Source organism: Centropristis striata, chromosome 14, assembly GCF_030273125.1.
Source record: "Centropristis striata isolate RG_2023a ecotype Rhode Island chromosome 14, C.striata_1.0, whole genome shotgun sequence".
Classification (NCBI taxonomy): domain Eukaryota; kingdom Metazoa; phylum Chordata; class Actinopteri; order Perciformes; family Serranidae; genus Centropristis; species Centropristis striata.
In genome coordinates this window covers 35,590,892-35,606,056 of record NC_081530.1, presented here as the reverse complement: position 1 = coordinate 35,606,056, position 15,165 = coordinate 35,590,892, and the positions used below count along the sequence as shown (strand labels likewise).

The window sequence follows — 15,165 nt, the reverse complement described above, 5'->3', positions numbered from 1 at the left end:
GTAACTTTTATAAATTTTCATTCTGTGTGTATGAAATTTACCTACAATATAATTAAACAACACTTTCTTTTCCATGATGTGATATATTCATTTCCTTTCTGTTCATTTTTGTTTTGTTTTACAAAACGAAAGTTCACAATCTGATATTTTAATTAAATATTAGATTGTAGATGTGTAACAATAACAACTTTATTTTTTTCTAACAGCAAAACAAAATAAAACATTCTTGGTTTACCAAAGTTGCCTGAAAGTTGTCCCTTCTTCAGTTTGTGGTATGAGGATAGGCATGCTATGTTTTAATTTAGACCCGAAATCCCTAAACCAGCTATCCCTGTTCTGTGATTTCAGAGCCCTGTACTACGAAGCAGGTGGTTCTCTTTTAACCTGGCTAGGTCACCATGGTAACTCAGCAGGTTTTGTTCTGAGCTTTGGCTTTAAATTGGATAGAAAGCCTCTAACTACTTTTAAAACAGTGTCTCACACTAGTCAACAGTCAATCTATGATCCATACAGATTCTCAGCGGGGAGAATTAGATATAAATGTAATGTGTTGAGTCGTAACATTGTATATCACCAAACTGAGCCATGCAGTTTCAGTAGAGTTACTGTATGTGTTGTTGTAGCAGTCAGGTGATGTGCGAGGTTTTTGTTTCTCACTGAAAAGTTTTTTGGACGTTTAGAGTTCTCTGAAATGACTCTCCTGTAAAATAAGGTAGCAGACATCAAAATTTCACTATATTATTAATAAGTATGATGCTCACTTGCATATGAAATACTGTATTAATCCTTTAAAAAATGTTATGTTTTATGCTTTATTGGAAAATGTCTATTAGCTTGTTAATCAAGAATAATATGCTTTAAAATAATTTATTTTTTGAATTTTCAGAAACTAAATATACATGGATGAATCCTTCATAATGGTAAAGTTTCAGATCTAAATCAACTTCATGATCATAATGTTTAAATGTCAGTTTACAGAGTAACTGTCAGTGTGCTGTTTGTGCAGCTGTCAGGTTTGACATCAACAGGAGGCATTGAGAGCACCTGGAGTGGTTAAATAAATACATCAACTCAATAATTCACACTTTTTTTTTGCCAGAAGTCACCACATGCCTTGGTCTAAATACTTTCTGAATGCACTGTAAACATATATATTACTTTATTTAAAATGCAGTGCTTGCTGAAATGCTGTTACCTCTGAGAGATTACACTTTAAGGCTCACCTTCAAAATAAATGTCTGTAATCTTTAAATAAACAATTTACTGTTTAAAAGGAAAAACAGCTTATTTACATAGTACTGTACTCATCTTTGTAAAAGTATGAAAATATGAATCTCTAAAATGTTTGTAGGTTATCCTGCATGTTAAGAAGTTATTTATTTATCTTGAGCGAAATTGTTAAGCAGCAGTTTAAGCACAAAAGCACAAATAGTTTAAATATAAATAGTGTAAATTCAAAAAAATACGAATCCATAAGATTTAAAAGTAACACAAACACTTTGGTCACAAGTGTCTCAAAACATTGTTTCCCTTTATGATTGAATTCCAGAGACTGACGGATCGACTTTTATTTTGAAGGTGTCCCACCAAGTTGTAGCTGAACCGGATGTTTCTCTTTCAGCGATATGCCGTCCAACGTCCGTAGAGACAGCGGAGTCACTTTCTTTGTGTGAGAAAGTTTGTGTTGTGATCCGTCAGAGCCTCTGTGTGTCCGGATAAACCTGTCTGAATGGACTTTGTGCTGTTCACCTTTTCTTTCTGGATGTTTTACCTCTGACTCATCTCCCGGTAGACTACAAACACATTCAAGTTAGCTTAGCATGCTAGCTGGTTAGCACCACAGCGCTAGTCAGAGTGACTGTTTGATGGAGAGCAAACTGTGTTTCTGACGGAGTTTGTGTGGAGAAAAAGTTGGTGTCACTGTGTGAAAAATGTCTAAAGTCCAAACGGTGAGAGCGCTGGTGGAGCAGCGACTGACTGCGGCTGCTGAAGAGATATTTGGGCTGTTTGAAAGAACGATAGCAGAGTACGAGGAGCAACTTTGTCGTTCAAAAGAGAAGAACGAGCGACAACAGAAACTACTGGACGCTGTTTTCAACCCTCAGATTCAGCTACACAGAGCAGGTTAGTTACTTTACTTCAGTTACACAGAGCAGGTTAGTTACTTTACTTCAGTTACACAGAGCAGGTTAGTTACTTTACTTTAGTTACGCTGAGCAGGTTAGTGACTTTACTTCAGTTACACAGATCAGTTTAGTTACTTTACTTCAGGTACACAGAGCAGGTTAGTTACTTTACTTCAGTTACACAGAGCAGGTTGTTTTATTTAAAAGTCAGGATATGTGTGTGTTACGGACAGAAGAACTGCTACTATGTTTGTAAATGTTACTTTAAATCTGCAGAAACTTCTCCTATCAATAACTGATCTATGAAAACAATAAGAAAAAAGAGGACAACAGAAGAGTTTCGGGGGTAATGATGTCTGGCTCTGTGGTTGGATGTCAAAACAAATATAGGGAAAAAAACTGCCTTTCATTCCTGTTGATTTCTTTGTCAAAAACTCCCTTTGAAGGTAGACGGAGACGATTATGGTTTCAAGCCAGTAAACGGACGGACTGGACCGCTGAAATCATCTGAAATTCTCATATTTACACAGAGCTCATTTCATACAGACACACAGCTCAACTTTTAATAGCAGTGCTGCTGCAACCTGTGATGATCAGCTACATTAGAGCAAGAATCTGAAGTCAACAATAGCTCTAGACAATTAAATAATTATTAAACAAATATATGAGAATTTTTTGATGATTTCAGCGGTTCAGTCCAACTGTTTTATGGCTTGCTACCACAAACGTCTTTGTCTAGCTCCAGAAAGTGTCTTTGACAAAGTAATTAATTGGTTTTTACCTGCACCACCATGTGGTGAACAGTGAGACGCATTCCATGCAAAGCAGTCCGTGGCCCAGAGGTTGGGAATCGGACTTGTGACCGGAGAGTCGCTGGTTCCCCAGGTGCAGTAATGTGCTGCCCACTGCTCCTTGCATGGTGTGTTCACTTGTGTGTGAAAAAAAGAGGATGGGTTGAATGCTGAGGATGAATATCCCCATTGTGGGATTAATAAAGTAATTAATCTTAATCTAATCTTAATCCAAACCTCTGTGTGTGTTTTCCCTTCTCTACAGACGTCCAGCAGCTGTTGGTGGTGAAGGAAGAGTTTCCCTCTGAGCAGCAGGAGAGGAGCTGCAGTCTGGACCAGGACCAGGAGGACCCAGAGCCCCCACACATTAAAGTGGAACAGGAGGAACCTTGGACCAGTCAGCAGGGAGAGCAGCTTCAGGGGCTGGAGGAGGCTGATATCACCACTTTCACATTCACTCCTGTCCCTGTGAAGAGTGATGAAGATGAAGAGAAACCTCAGTCCTCACAGCTTCATCAAACAGACTCTTCTGAACCTGAGACTGATGACAGTGGTGATTGGAAGGAGACCAGAGAACCTCAGTCAGGTTTGAACTGTTTGAAAAAAGATGATGGTCCTGTCAGAGATTCCAGATTTAGTGCTGGTGAGAAACAATTTAGCTGCTCTGAGTGTGGGAAAAGATTTGGCTACAAGTACGATCTGAAGAGACACATGAGGCTCCACACAGGAGAGAAACCTTTCAGCTGCTCAGTTTGTAAGAAAACTTTTACACAGGGTGGAACTTTAAAGTCACACATGAGGCTCCACACAGGAGAGAAACCTTTCAGCTGCTCAGTTTGTAAGAAAACTTTTACACGGAGTGGATCTTTAAAGTTACACATGAGACTCCACACAGGAGAGAAACCTTTCAGCTGCTCAGTTTGTAAGAAAACTTTTACACTGAGTGGAACTTTAAAGTCACATATGATACGTCACACAGGAGAGAAACCTTTCAGCTGCTCAGTTTGTAAGAAAACTTTTCCAGTGAGTGGAGCTTTAAAGGCACACATGAGAACCCACACAGGAGAGAAACCTTTCAGCTGCTCAGTTTGTAAGAAAACTTTTACACGGAGTGGATCTTTAAAGTTACACATGAGACTCCACACAGGAGATAAATCTTTCAGCTGCTCAGTTTGTAAGAAAACTTTTCCAGTGAGTGGAATTTTAAAGTCACATATGATATGTCACACAGGAGAGAAACCTTTCAGCTGCTCAGTTTGTAAGAAAACTTTTCCAGTGAGTGGAGCTTTAAAGGCACACATGAGAACCCACACAGGAGAGAAACCTTTTAGCTGCTCAGTTTGTAAGAAAACTTTTACAGTGAGTGGAGCTTTAAAGAGACACATGAGACTCCACACATGAGAGAAACCTTTCATAAATGTGCTGGCCGCTTGTCCTCAAAGTTTCATCAAACTGAGGAGAACAAAGAGGCAGAGCCTCCAGCCAGCAGCCCACATGAAGAGATGTAAACCTCTTTTTCAATCTTTTTAAAGGACTCGATAAACTATTTCAAGTCTTTTTTTAAATGCTTTAAAGCTTGTAGTAACTTTTATAAATATTTATTCTGTGTGTATGAAATTTACCTACAATATAATTAAACAACACTTTCTTTTCCATGATGTGATATATTAATTTCCTTTCTGACTATTTTTGTTTTGTTTTACAAAACGAAAGTTCACAAACTGATATTTTAATTAAATATTAGATTGTAGAAGTGTAACAGTGACAACTTTATTTTTTTCTAACAGCAAAACAAAATAAAAACATTCTTGGATTACCAAAGTTGCCTGAAAGTTGTCCCTTCTTCAGTTTGTGATACGAGGATAGGGCATACTATGTTTTAATTTAGACCCGAAATCCCTAAACCAGCTATCCCTGTTCTGTGATTTCAGAGCCCTTTACTACGAAGCAGGATTTGAGGGTCAGTGAGGTAACCTGAGGTTTAACCCTGGTTATCAGTATCTCCAAGGTGGTTGTCTTTAACCTGGCTAGGTCACCATGGTAACTCAGCAGGTTTTGTTCTGAGCTTTGGCTTTAAATTGGATAGAAAGCTTCTAACTACTTTTAAAACAGTGTCTCACACTAGTCAACAGTCAATCTATGATCCATACAGATTCTCAGCGGGGAGAATTAGATATAAATTTAATGTGTTGAGTCGTAACATTGTATTAATGTCACCAAACTGAGCCATGCAGTTACAGTAGAGTTACTGTATGTGTTGTTGTAGCAGTCAGCTGATGTGCGAGGTTTTTGTTTCTCACTGAAAAGTTTTTTGGACATTTAGAGTTCTCTGAAATGACTCTCCTGTAAAATAAGGTAGCAGACATCAATACTTCACTATATTATTAATCAGTATGATGCTCACTTGCATATGAAATACTGTATTATTCCCTTAAAACAATGTTATGTTTTGTGCTTTATTGGAAAATGTCTGTTAGCTTGTTAAGCAAGAATAATAGGCTTTAAAATAATGTATTTTTTGAATTTCCAGAAACTAAATATACATGGATGAATCCTTAATTATGGTACAGTTTCAGATCTAAATCAACTTCATGATCATAATGTTTAAATGTCAGTTTACAGACTACTTTAGCTGCTGTAAGAGCCTCTGTGTGTGTTTACCCTTCTCTACAGACGCCCAGCAGCTGTTGGTGGTTAAAGAGGAGTTTCCCTCCGAGCAACAGGAGAGGAGCTCAACTCTTGACCAGGAGGACCCAGAGCCCCCACACATTAAAGAAGAACAGGAGAGTGACACCACTCACCTCCCAAAGATCCACAGAGGGAAGCGTGACGCAGAGGAAGAGTTCATAGAAGGAGGAAGTCTGAGCCAAGACACGGCGGTCCAAACGGTTCTACAGCCAGAGCCCCTATACATTAAGGAGGAACAGGAGGAACCTCGGACCAGTCAGGAGGGAGAGCAGCTTCAGGGGCTGGAGGAGGCTGATATCATCAAGTTCACATTCACTCCTATCCCTGTGAAGAGTGAAGAAGATGAAGAGAAACCTCAGTCCTCACAGCTTCATCAAACACAGACTGAACAGATGGAAACAGAAGCTGATGGAGAGGACTGTGGAGGACCAGAACCAGACAGGAACTCTGATCCAGAGCCACATTTACAACCTGATACTGGTGACGAGCCTGCAGACTCTTCTGAACCTGAGACTGATGACAGTGCTGATTGGAAGGAGACCAGAGAACCTCAGTCAGGTTTGAACTGTTTGAAAAAAGATGGCTACCCTGTCAGAGATTCCTCATTTTGTGCTGGTGAGAAACAATTTAGCTGCTCTGAGTGTGGGAAAAGATTTGGCTACAAGTGCTATCTGAAGAGACACATGAGACTCCACACAGGAGAGAAACCTTTCAGCTGCTCAGTTTGTAAGAAAACTTTTACACGGAGTGGACATTTAAAGTCACACATGAGACTCCACACAGGAGAGAAACTTTTCAGCTGCTCAGTTTGTAAGAAAACTTTTACACTGAGTGGAACTTTAAAGTCACACATGAGACTCCACACAGGAGAGAAACCTTTCAGCTGCTCAGTTTGTAAGAAAACTTTTACACGGTTTGAAACTTTAAAGTCACACATGAGACTCCACACAGGAGAGAAACCTTTCAGCTGCTCAGTTTGTAAGAAAACTTTTACACGGAGTGGACATTTAAATGCACACATGAGACTCCACACAGGAGAGAAACCTTTCGGCTGCTCAGTGTGTGCTAAATCTTTTGCACAAAGTGAGTACTTAAAGAAACACATGAGAGTCCACACTTGAGAAAAACCTTTCATAAATGTGCTGGCCGCTCATCCTCAAAGTTTCATCAAACTGAGGAGAACAAAGAGACAGAGCCTCCAGCCAGCAGCCCACATGAAGAGATGTAAACCTCTTTTTCAATCTTTTTGAAGGACTCGATAAACTATTTCAAGTCTTTTTTCAATGCTTCAAAGCGTGTAGTCACTTTTATAAATATTTATTCTGTGTGTATGAAATTTACCTACAATATAATTAAACAACACTTTCTTCTCCATGATGTGATATGATATTCATTTCCTTTCTGTTCATTTTTGTTTTGTTTTACAAAACGAAAGTTCACAAACTGATATTTTAATTCCTTATTTGATTGTAGAAGTGTAACACCAACAAGTTTTTTTTTCTAATAGCAAAACAAAATAAAAACATTCTTGGTTGACCAAAGTTGCCTGAAAGTTGTCCCTCCTTCATTTTGTGGTTCAAGGATAGGCATGCTGTGTTTTAATTTAGACCAGAAATCCCTAAACCAGCTATCCCTGTTATGTGATTTCAGAGCCCTGTATTTTGAAGAAGGATTTGAGGGTCAGTGAGGTAACCTGAGCTTTAACCCTGGTTATCAGTATCTCCAAGGTGGTTCTCTTTTAACCTGGCTAGGTCACCATGGTAACTCACCAGGTTTTGTTCTGAGCTTTGGCTTGAAATTGGCTAGAAAGCCTCTAACTACTTTTAAAACAGTGTCTCGCACTAGTCAACAGTCAATCTATGATCCATACAGAGTCTCAGCGGAGAGAATTAGATATAAATTTATATATGTTGAGTCGTAACATTGTATTAATGTCACCAAACAGAACCGTGCAGTTTCAGTAGAGTTACTGTATGTATCGTTGTAGCAGTCATCTGATGTGTGATGTTGTTGTTTCTCACTGAAAAGTTCTCTGGATATTTAGAATTCTCTGAAATGACTCTCCTGTATAATAAGGTAGCAGACATTAATACTTCTCTATGTTATTAATCAGTATGATGTTCACTTGCATATGAAATACTGTATAATTCCTTTAAAACAACATTATTTTCTTTTTTTGCTTCATCCTGATTGGCTGATGTTCATCTTAAACTGCTGGTTAAATGCCATATTTAAATAATTTCATCTGCAACTAGTCTGGCTAACACCAGACTAATCACAAATGAGATTTGTCTGGTTACCAGCTTTGCATTTTTCCGCAGAGGAGGCGTGGTTTACGATCCTCCAGAGCCGTTTATTGGGCGCGACGAATGTCTTTCATAAGCATCTGTATGTAGCTCTTATCCAATCGTATCAGTTATACCAGATGACGAATGTAGAGCGACAGAAATTCAAGGAAACATCGAGCGCGAACATGACTGATGTTTACATAGCCAGACTAGCCCATCTCTACTTTGGGACTAAAATGCTCAATTCTGCTTCTGCAATGTTTTTCTGCAGCATGTTCTGGCTCTGGTTGCTCTGTGGTTTCAGCTCAGTCTACCGGCATTGTTGGTGTGTGTGTGTGTCTGTGAGATTGTTGCTTCCTGCTTTGCTTCTCCAGTTCTCGCTTTCTGCAAGATTCTTTATTTTTACGCCTTATTCCCCCTCATGTTATTCAGCAACACACATCCACTGATTTTCTGGGCAATATTCAAGCTGCTGCAGGTCTCTCGGCGGCTCCACTGTCCCCCGGCTTGAGCGGTAGCGGGGCTAGTTGGTAGATTAGGCTTTTACCAAATCCTGTCGGAAGCAATGCTAAAACATCCCTTTTCGTGGTGAAACAGGAGTGTAAAGCAAATCATTGCTCTTCTTTTAAAATAAACTTTGGCTCTAAACTATCTAGAACACTGTCTACAGCTGGATCCAAAGAGAGCTTGGAGCCTGCTGCAGCCATGTTGGATCCGTAAGCCAACTACAAAACTACAAGCTTCCATCTGTCCGATAATACCCGTCATCGTCTTGTTCTCTTGGCGTCCCTCTCCGTTCTGTGATTGGATCCCTAAAACAGGGCTAAGAATCAGCCATGGACTCCAGACCCTTTCGCAGTTCGAAATGAAATTGAGCGTGCAAGGCAGTATAGTTATACACAGGCTAAGCTGCAACAATAATATATTAATAAATGTGAAAATAGTGAAGTGCTCTTAATACTTTCTTATTATTATTATTATTATTATTATTATTAGGGACCGAGCACTAACGGTGCGAGGACCCTATTGTAATTATTATTATTATTATTTTGAACACTATTGTGGCTGGAAGCATGAAAAACAACAACCTTGAGAAAAATTTTGATTCTATTTTAATAATTTATCTTCCTGTGTGTTTGTCAGAGGAAGTCTGTCTATTGAGAAATTTCTGACTTTTATTTTGAAAGCCATCAACTCCTCTGCCCCGGAAGCTGTCGTCTTCACTGCGGCTAACTTCACGCTGTTTAATCAAGACGGCAGCTCGTAGCAGTTTCTTTATTGTTCGTGAGAAAGTTTGTGTTGTGATCCGTCAGAGCCTCTGTGTGTCCGGATAAACCTGTCTGAATGGACTTTGTGCTGTTCACCTTTTCTTTCTGGATGTTTTACCTCTGACTCATCTCCCAGGAGACTACAAACACATTCAAGTTAGCTTAGCATGCTAGCTGGTTAGCACCACAGCGCTAGTCAGAGTGACTGTTTGATGGACAGCAAGCTGTGTTTCTGACGGAGTTTGTGTGCAGAAAAAGTTGGTGTCACTGTGTGAAAAATGTCTAAAGTCCAAACGGTGAGAGCGCTGGTGGAGCAGCGACTGACTGCGGCTGCTGAAGAGATATTTGGGCTGTTTGAAAGAACGATAGCAGAGTACGAGGAGCAACTTTGTCGTTCAAAAGAGAAGAACGAGCGACAACAGAAACTACTGGACGCTGTTTTCAACCCTCAGATTCAGCTACACAGAGCAGGTAAGTTACTTTACTTCAGTTACACAGAACAGGTTAGTTACTTTACTTCAGGTACACAGAGCAGGTTATTTTATTTAAAACTCAGGATTTGTGTGTGTTACGGACAGAAGAACTGCTACTATGTTTGTAAATGTTACTTTAAATCTGCAGAAACAGCTCCTATCAATAACTGATCTATGAAAACAATAAGAAAAAAGAGGGCAACAGAAGAGTTTCAGGGGTAATGATGTCTGGCTGTGTGGTTGGATGTCAAAACAAGAATAGAAAAAAAACTGCCTTTCATTCTTATTGATTTCTTTGTCAAAGACTCCCTTTGAAGGTAGACAGAGACGATTATGGTTTCAAGCCAGTAAACGGACGGACTGGACCGCTGAAATCATCTGAAATTCTCATATTTACAGAGCTCATTTCATACAGACACACAGCTCAACTTTTAATAGCAGTGCTGCTGCAACCTGTGATGATCAGCTACATTAGAGCAAGAATCTGAAGTCAACAATAGCTCTAGACAATTAAATAATTATTAAACAAATTTATGAAAATTTCTGATGATTTCAGCGGTTCAGTCCAACTGTTTTATGGCTTGCTACCACAAACGTCTTTGTCTAGCTCCAGAAAGTGTCTTTGACAAAGTAATTGATTGGTTTTTACCTGCACCACCATGTGGTGAACAGTGAGACGCATTCCATGCAAAGCAGTCCGTGGCCCAGAGGTTGGGAATCGGGCTTGTAACTGGAGAGTCGCTGGTTCCCCAGGCGCAGTAATGTGCCGCCCACTGCTCCTTGCATGGTGTGTTCACTTGTGTGTGAAAAAAAGAGGATGGGTTGAATGCTGAGGATGAATATCCCCATTGTGGGATTAATAAAGTAATTAATCTTAATCTAATCTCAATCCAAACCTCTGTGTGTGTTTACCCTTCTCTACAGACATCCAGCAGCTGTTGGTGGTGAAGGAAGAGTTTCCCTCTGAGCAGCAGGAGGGGAGCTGCAGTCTGGACCAGGACCAGGACCAGGAGGACCCAGAGCCCCCACACATTAAAGAGGAACAGGAGGAACCTTGGACCAGTCAGCAGGGAGAGCAGCTTCAGGGGCTGGAGGAGGCTGATATCACCAAGTTCACATTCACTCCTGTCCCTGTGAAGAGTGAAGAAGATGAAGAGAAACCTCAGTCCTCACAGCTTCATCAAACAGACTCTTCTGAACCTGAGACTGATGACAGTGGTGATTGGAAGGAGACCAGAGAACCTCAGTCAGGTTTGAACTGTTTGAAAAAAGATGGTGGTCCTGTCACAGATTCCTCATTTCGTGCTGGTGAGAAACGATTTAGCTGCTCTGAGTGTGGGAAAAGATTTAGCTACAAGAACTATCTGAAGACACACATGAGAATCCACACAGGAGAGAAACCTTTCAGCTGCTCAGTTTGTAAGAAAACTTTTACACAGGGTGGAACTTTAAAATCACACATGAGTCTCCACACAGGAGAGAAACCTTTCAGCTGCTCAGTTTGTAAGAAAACTTTTACACGGAGTGGATCTTTAAAGTTACACATGAGACTCCACACAGGAGAGAAATCTTTCAGCTGCTCAGTTTGTAAGAAAACTTTTCCAGTGAGTGGAGCTTTAAAGGCACACATGAGAACCCACACAGGAGAGAAACCTTTTAGCTGCTCAGTTTGTAAGAAAACTTTTACATTGAGTGGACATTTAAATGTCCATATGAGACGCCACACAGGAGAGAGACCTTTCAGCTGCTCAGTTTGTAAGAAAACTTTTACAGTGAATGGAGATTTAAAGAGACACATGAGAGTCCACACATGAGAGAAACCTTTCATAAATGTGCTGGCCGCTCGTCCTCAAAGTTTCATCAAACTGAGGAGAACAAAGAGGCAGAGCCTCCAGCCAGCAGCCCACATGAAGAGATGTAAACCTCTTTTTCAATCTTTTTGAAGGACTCGATAAACTATTTCAAGTCTTTTTTAAATGCTTTAAAGCTTGTAGTAACTTTTATAAATATTTATTCTGTGTGTATGAAATTTACCTACAATATAATTAAACAACACTTTCTTTTCCATGATGTGATATATTCATTTCCTTTCTGACTATTTTTGTTTTGTTTTACAAAACGAAAGTTCACAAACTGATATTTTAATTAAATATTAGATTGTAGAAGTGTAACAGTGACAACTTTCTTTTTTTCTAACAGCAAAACAAAATAAAAACATTCTTGGATTACCAAAGTAGCCTGAAAGTTGTCCCTTCTTCAGTTTGTGGTACGAGGATAGGGCATACTATGTTTTAATTTAGACCCGAAATCCCTAAACCAGCTATCCCTGTTATGTGATTTCAGAGCCCTGTACTACGAAGCAGGATTTGAGGGTCAGTGAGGTAACCTGAGGTTTAACCCTGGTTATCAATATCTTCAAGGTGGTTCTCTTTTAACCTGGCTAGGTCACCATGGTAACTCAGCAGGTTTTGTTCTGAGCTTTGGCTTTAAATTGGATAGAAAGCCTCTAACTACTTTTAAAACAGTGTCTCACACTAGTCAACAGTCAATCTATGATCCATACAGATTCTCAGCGGGGAGAATTAGATATAAATGTAATGTGTTGAGTCGTAACATTGTATATCACCAAACTGAGCCATGCAGTTACAGTAGAGTTACTGTATGTGTTGTTGTAGCAGTCAGCTGATGTGCGAGGTTTTTGTTTCTCACTGAAAAGTTTTTTGGACATTTAGAGTTCTCTGAAATGACTCTCCTGTAAAATAAGGTAGCAGACATCAATACTTCACTATATTATTAATCAGTATGATGCTCACTTGCATATGAAATACTGTATTATTCCCTTAAAACAATGTTATGTTTTGTGCTTTATTGGAAAATGTCTGTTAGCTTGTTAAGCAAGAATAATAGGCTTTAAAATAATGTATTTTTTGAATTTCCAGAAACTAAATATACATGGATGAATCCTTAATTATGGTACAGTCTCAGATCTAAATCAACTTCATGATCATAATGTTTAAATGTCAGTTTACAGACTACTTTAGCTGCTGTAAGAGCCTCTGTGTGTGTTTACCCTTCTCTACAGACGCCCAGCAGCTGTTGGTGGTTAAAGAGGAGTTTCCCTCCGAGCAACAGGAGAGGAGCTCAACTCTGGACCAGGAGGACCCAGAGCCCCCACACATTAAAGAAGAACAGGAGAGTGACACCACTCACCTCCCAAAGATCCACAGAGGGAATCATGACGCAGAGGAAGAGTTCATAGAAGGAGGAAGTCTGAGCCAAGACACGGTGGTCCAAACGGTGCTACAGCCAGAGCCCCTACACATTAAAGAGGAACAGGAGGAACCTCGGACCAGTCAGGAGGGAGAGCAGCTTCAGGGGCTGGAGGAGGCTGATATCATCAAGTTCACATTCACTCCTATCCCTGTGAAGAGTGAAGAAGATGAAGAGAAACCTCAGTCCTCACAGCTTCATCAAACACAGACTGAACAGATGGAAACAGAAGATGATGGAGAGGACTGTGGAGGACCAGAACCAGACAGGAACTCTTATCCAGAGCCACATTTACAACCTGATACTGGTGACGAGCCTGCAGACCAAAAAGATGGCGGCCCTGTCAGAGATTCCAGATTTAGTGCTGGTGAGAAACGATTTAGCTGCTCTGAGTGTGGGAAAAGATTTGGCTACAAGTGCTATCTGAAGAGACACATGAGACTCCACACAGGAGAGAAACCTTTCAGCTGCTCAGTTTGTAAGAAAACTTTTACACGGAGTGGACATTTAAAGTCACACATGAGACTCCACACAGGAGAGAAACTTTTCAGCTGCTCAGTTTGTAAGAAAACTTTTACACGGAGTGGACATTTAAATGCACACATGAGACTCCACACAGGAGAGAAACCTTTCGGCTGCTCAGTGTGTGCTAAATCTTTTGCACAAAGTGAGTACTTAAAGAAACACATGAGAGTCCACACTTGAGAGAAAACTTTCATAAATGTGCTGGCCACTCATCCTCAAAGTTTCATCAAACTGAGGAGAACAAAGAGGCAGAGCCTCCAGCCAGCAGCCCACAAGAAGAGATGCAAACCTCTTTTTCAATCTTTTTGAAGGACTCGATAAACTATTTCAAGTCTTTTTTCAATGCTTCAAAGCTTGTAGTCACTTTTATAAATATTTATTCTGTGTCTATGAAATTTACCTACAATATAATTAAACAACACTTTCTTCTCCATGATGTGATATGATATTCATTTCCTTTCTGTTCATTTTTGTTTTGTTTTACAAAACGAAAGTTCACAAACTGATATTTTAATCCCTTATTTGATTGTAGAAGTGTAAGCTGCAACTAGTCTGGCTAACACCAGACTAATCACAAATGAGATTTGTCTGGTTACCAGCTTTGCATTTTTCCGCAGAGGAGGCGTGGTTTACGATCCTCCAGAGCCGTTTATTGGGCGCGACGAATGTCTATCATAAGCATCTGTATGTAGCTCTTAGCCAATTGTATCAGTTATACCAGATGTCGAATGTAGAGCGACAGAAATTCAAGGAAACATCGAGCGCGAACATGACTGATGTTTACATAGCCAGACTAGCCCATCTCTACTTTGGGACTAAAATGCTCAATTCTGCTTCTGCAATGTTTTTCTGCAGCATGTTCTGGCTCTGGTTGCTCTGTGGTTTCAGCTCAGTCTACCGGCATTGTTGGTGTGTGTGTGTCTGTGAGAGTGTTGCTTCCTGCTTTGCTTCTCCAGTTCTCGCTTTCTGCAAGATTCTTTATTTTTACGCCTTATTCCCCCTCATGTTATTCAGCAACACACATCCACTGATTTTCTGGGCAATATTCAAGCTGCTGCAGGTCTCTCGGCGGCTCCGCTGTCCCCCGGCTCGTAGCGAGATCACCGGCGTTACAGCAGTGAGCGGTAGCGGGGCTAGTAGGTAGATTAGGCTTTTACCAAATCCTGTCGGAAGCAATGCTAAAACATCCCTTTTCGTGGTGAAACAGGAGTATAAAGAAAATCATTGCTCTTCTTTTAAAATAAACTTTGGCTCTAAACTATCTAGAACACTGTCTACAGCTAGATCCAAAGAGAGCTTGGAGCCTGCTGCAGCCATGTTGGATCCGTAAGCCAACTACAAAACTACAAGCTTCCATCTGTCCGATAATACCCGTCATCGTCTTGCCGTCCCTCTCCGTTCTGTGATTGGATCCCTAAAACAGGGCTAAGAATCAGCCATGGACTCCAGACCCTTTCGCAGTTCGAAATGAAATCGAGCGCGCAAGGCCGCAAGGCAGTATGGTTATACCCAGGCTAAGCTGCAACAATAATATATTAATAAATGTTAAAATAGTGAAGTGCTCTTAATACTTTCTTCTTCTTCTTCTTCTTCTTCTTCTTCTTCTTCTTCTTCTTCTTCTTCTTCTTCTTCTTCTTCTTCTTCTTCTTCTTCTTCTTCTTCTTCTTCTTCTTCTTCTTCTTCTTCTTCTTATTATTATTATTATTATTATTATTATTATTATTATCATTATCATT

The 15,165-nt window shown here is 40.1% G+C and overlaps 2 protein-coding genes across 2 annotated transcripts; both read left to right on the top strand.

The window, feature by feature from the left end:
- Window positions 1-1,642: 1,642 nt before the first annotated feature.
- LOC131984437 (zinc finger protein 619-like) lies at window positions 1,643-7,292 on the top strand. Its single transcript, XM_059349256.1, has 4 exons — window positions 1,643-2,124; window positions 3,183-3,671; window positions 5,591-5,864; window positions 7,256-7,292. Exons 1-4 carry the CDS (start codon window positions 1,932-1,934, stop codon window positions 7,290-7,292), a joined length of 993 nt encoding a protein of 330 aa, XP_059205239.1. The 5' UTR covers window positions 1,643-1,931.
- A 1,437-nt stretch (window positions 7,293-8,729) lies between these two features.
- LOC131984436 (zinc finger protein 213-like) lies at window positions 8,730-13,913 on the top strand. The gene is made up of 3 exons (XM_059349255.1): window positions 8,730-8,751; window positions 10,691-10,885; window positions 12,717-13,913. Exons 1-3 carry the CDS (start codon window positions 8,730-8,732, stop codon window positions 13,607-13,609), a joined length of 1,110 nt encoding a protein of 369 aa, XP_059205238.1. The 3' UTR covers window positions 13,610-13,913.
- The last annotated feature ends 1,252 nt before the right edge of the window (window positions 13,914-15,165 follow it).

Coding starts and splice junctions, on each gene's coding strand:
- LOC131984437 (XM_059349256.1), top strand. CDS start 1,932: ATGTCTAAAGTCCAAACGGTGAGAGCGCTGGTGGAGCAGCGACTGACT. Junction 2,125..3,182: donor GATTCAGCTACACAGAGCAG/GTTAGTTACTTT, acceptor CCTTCTCTACAG/ACGTCCAGCAGCTGTTGGTG. Junction 3,672..5,590: donor ACCTTTCAGCTGCTCAGTTT/GTAAGAAAACTT, acceptor CCTTCTCTACAG/ACGCCCAGCAGCTGTTGGTG.
- LOC131984436 (XM_059349255.1), top strand. CDS start 8,730: ATGGACTCCAGACCCTTTCGCA. Junction 8,752..10,690: donor GGACTCCAGACCCTTTCGCA/GTTCGAAATGAA, acceptor AGGAGGAACCTT/GGACCAGTCAGCAGGGAGAG. Junction 10,886..12,716: donor GACCAGAGAACCTCAGTCAG/GTTTGAACTGTT, acceptor CCTTCTCTACAG/ACGCCCAGCAGCTGTTGGTG.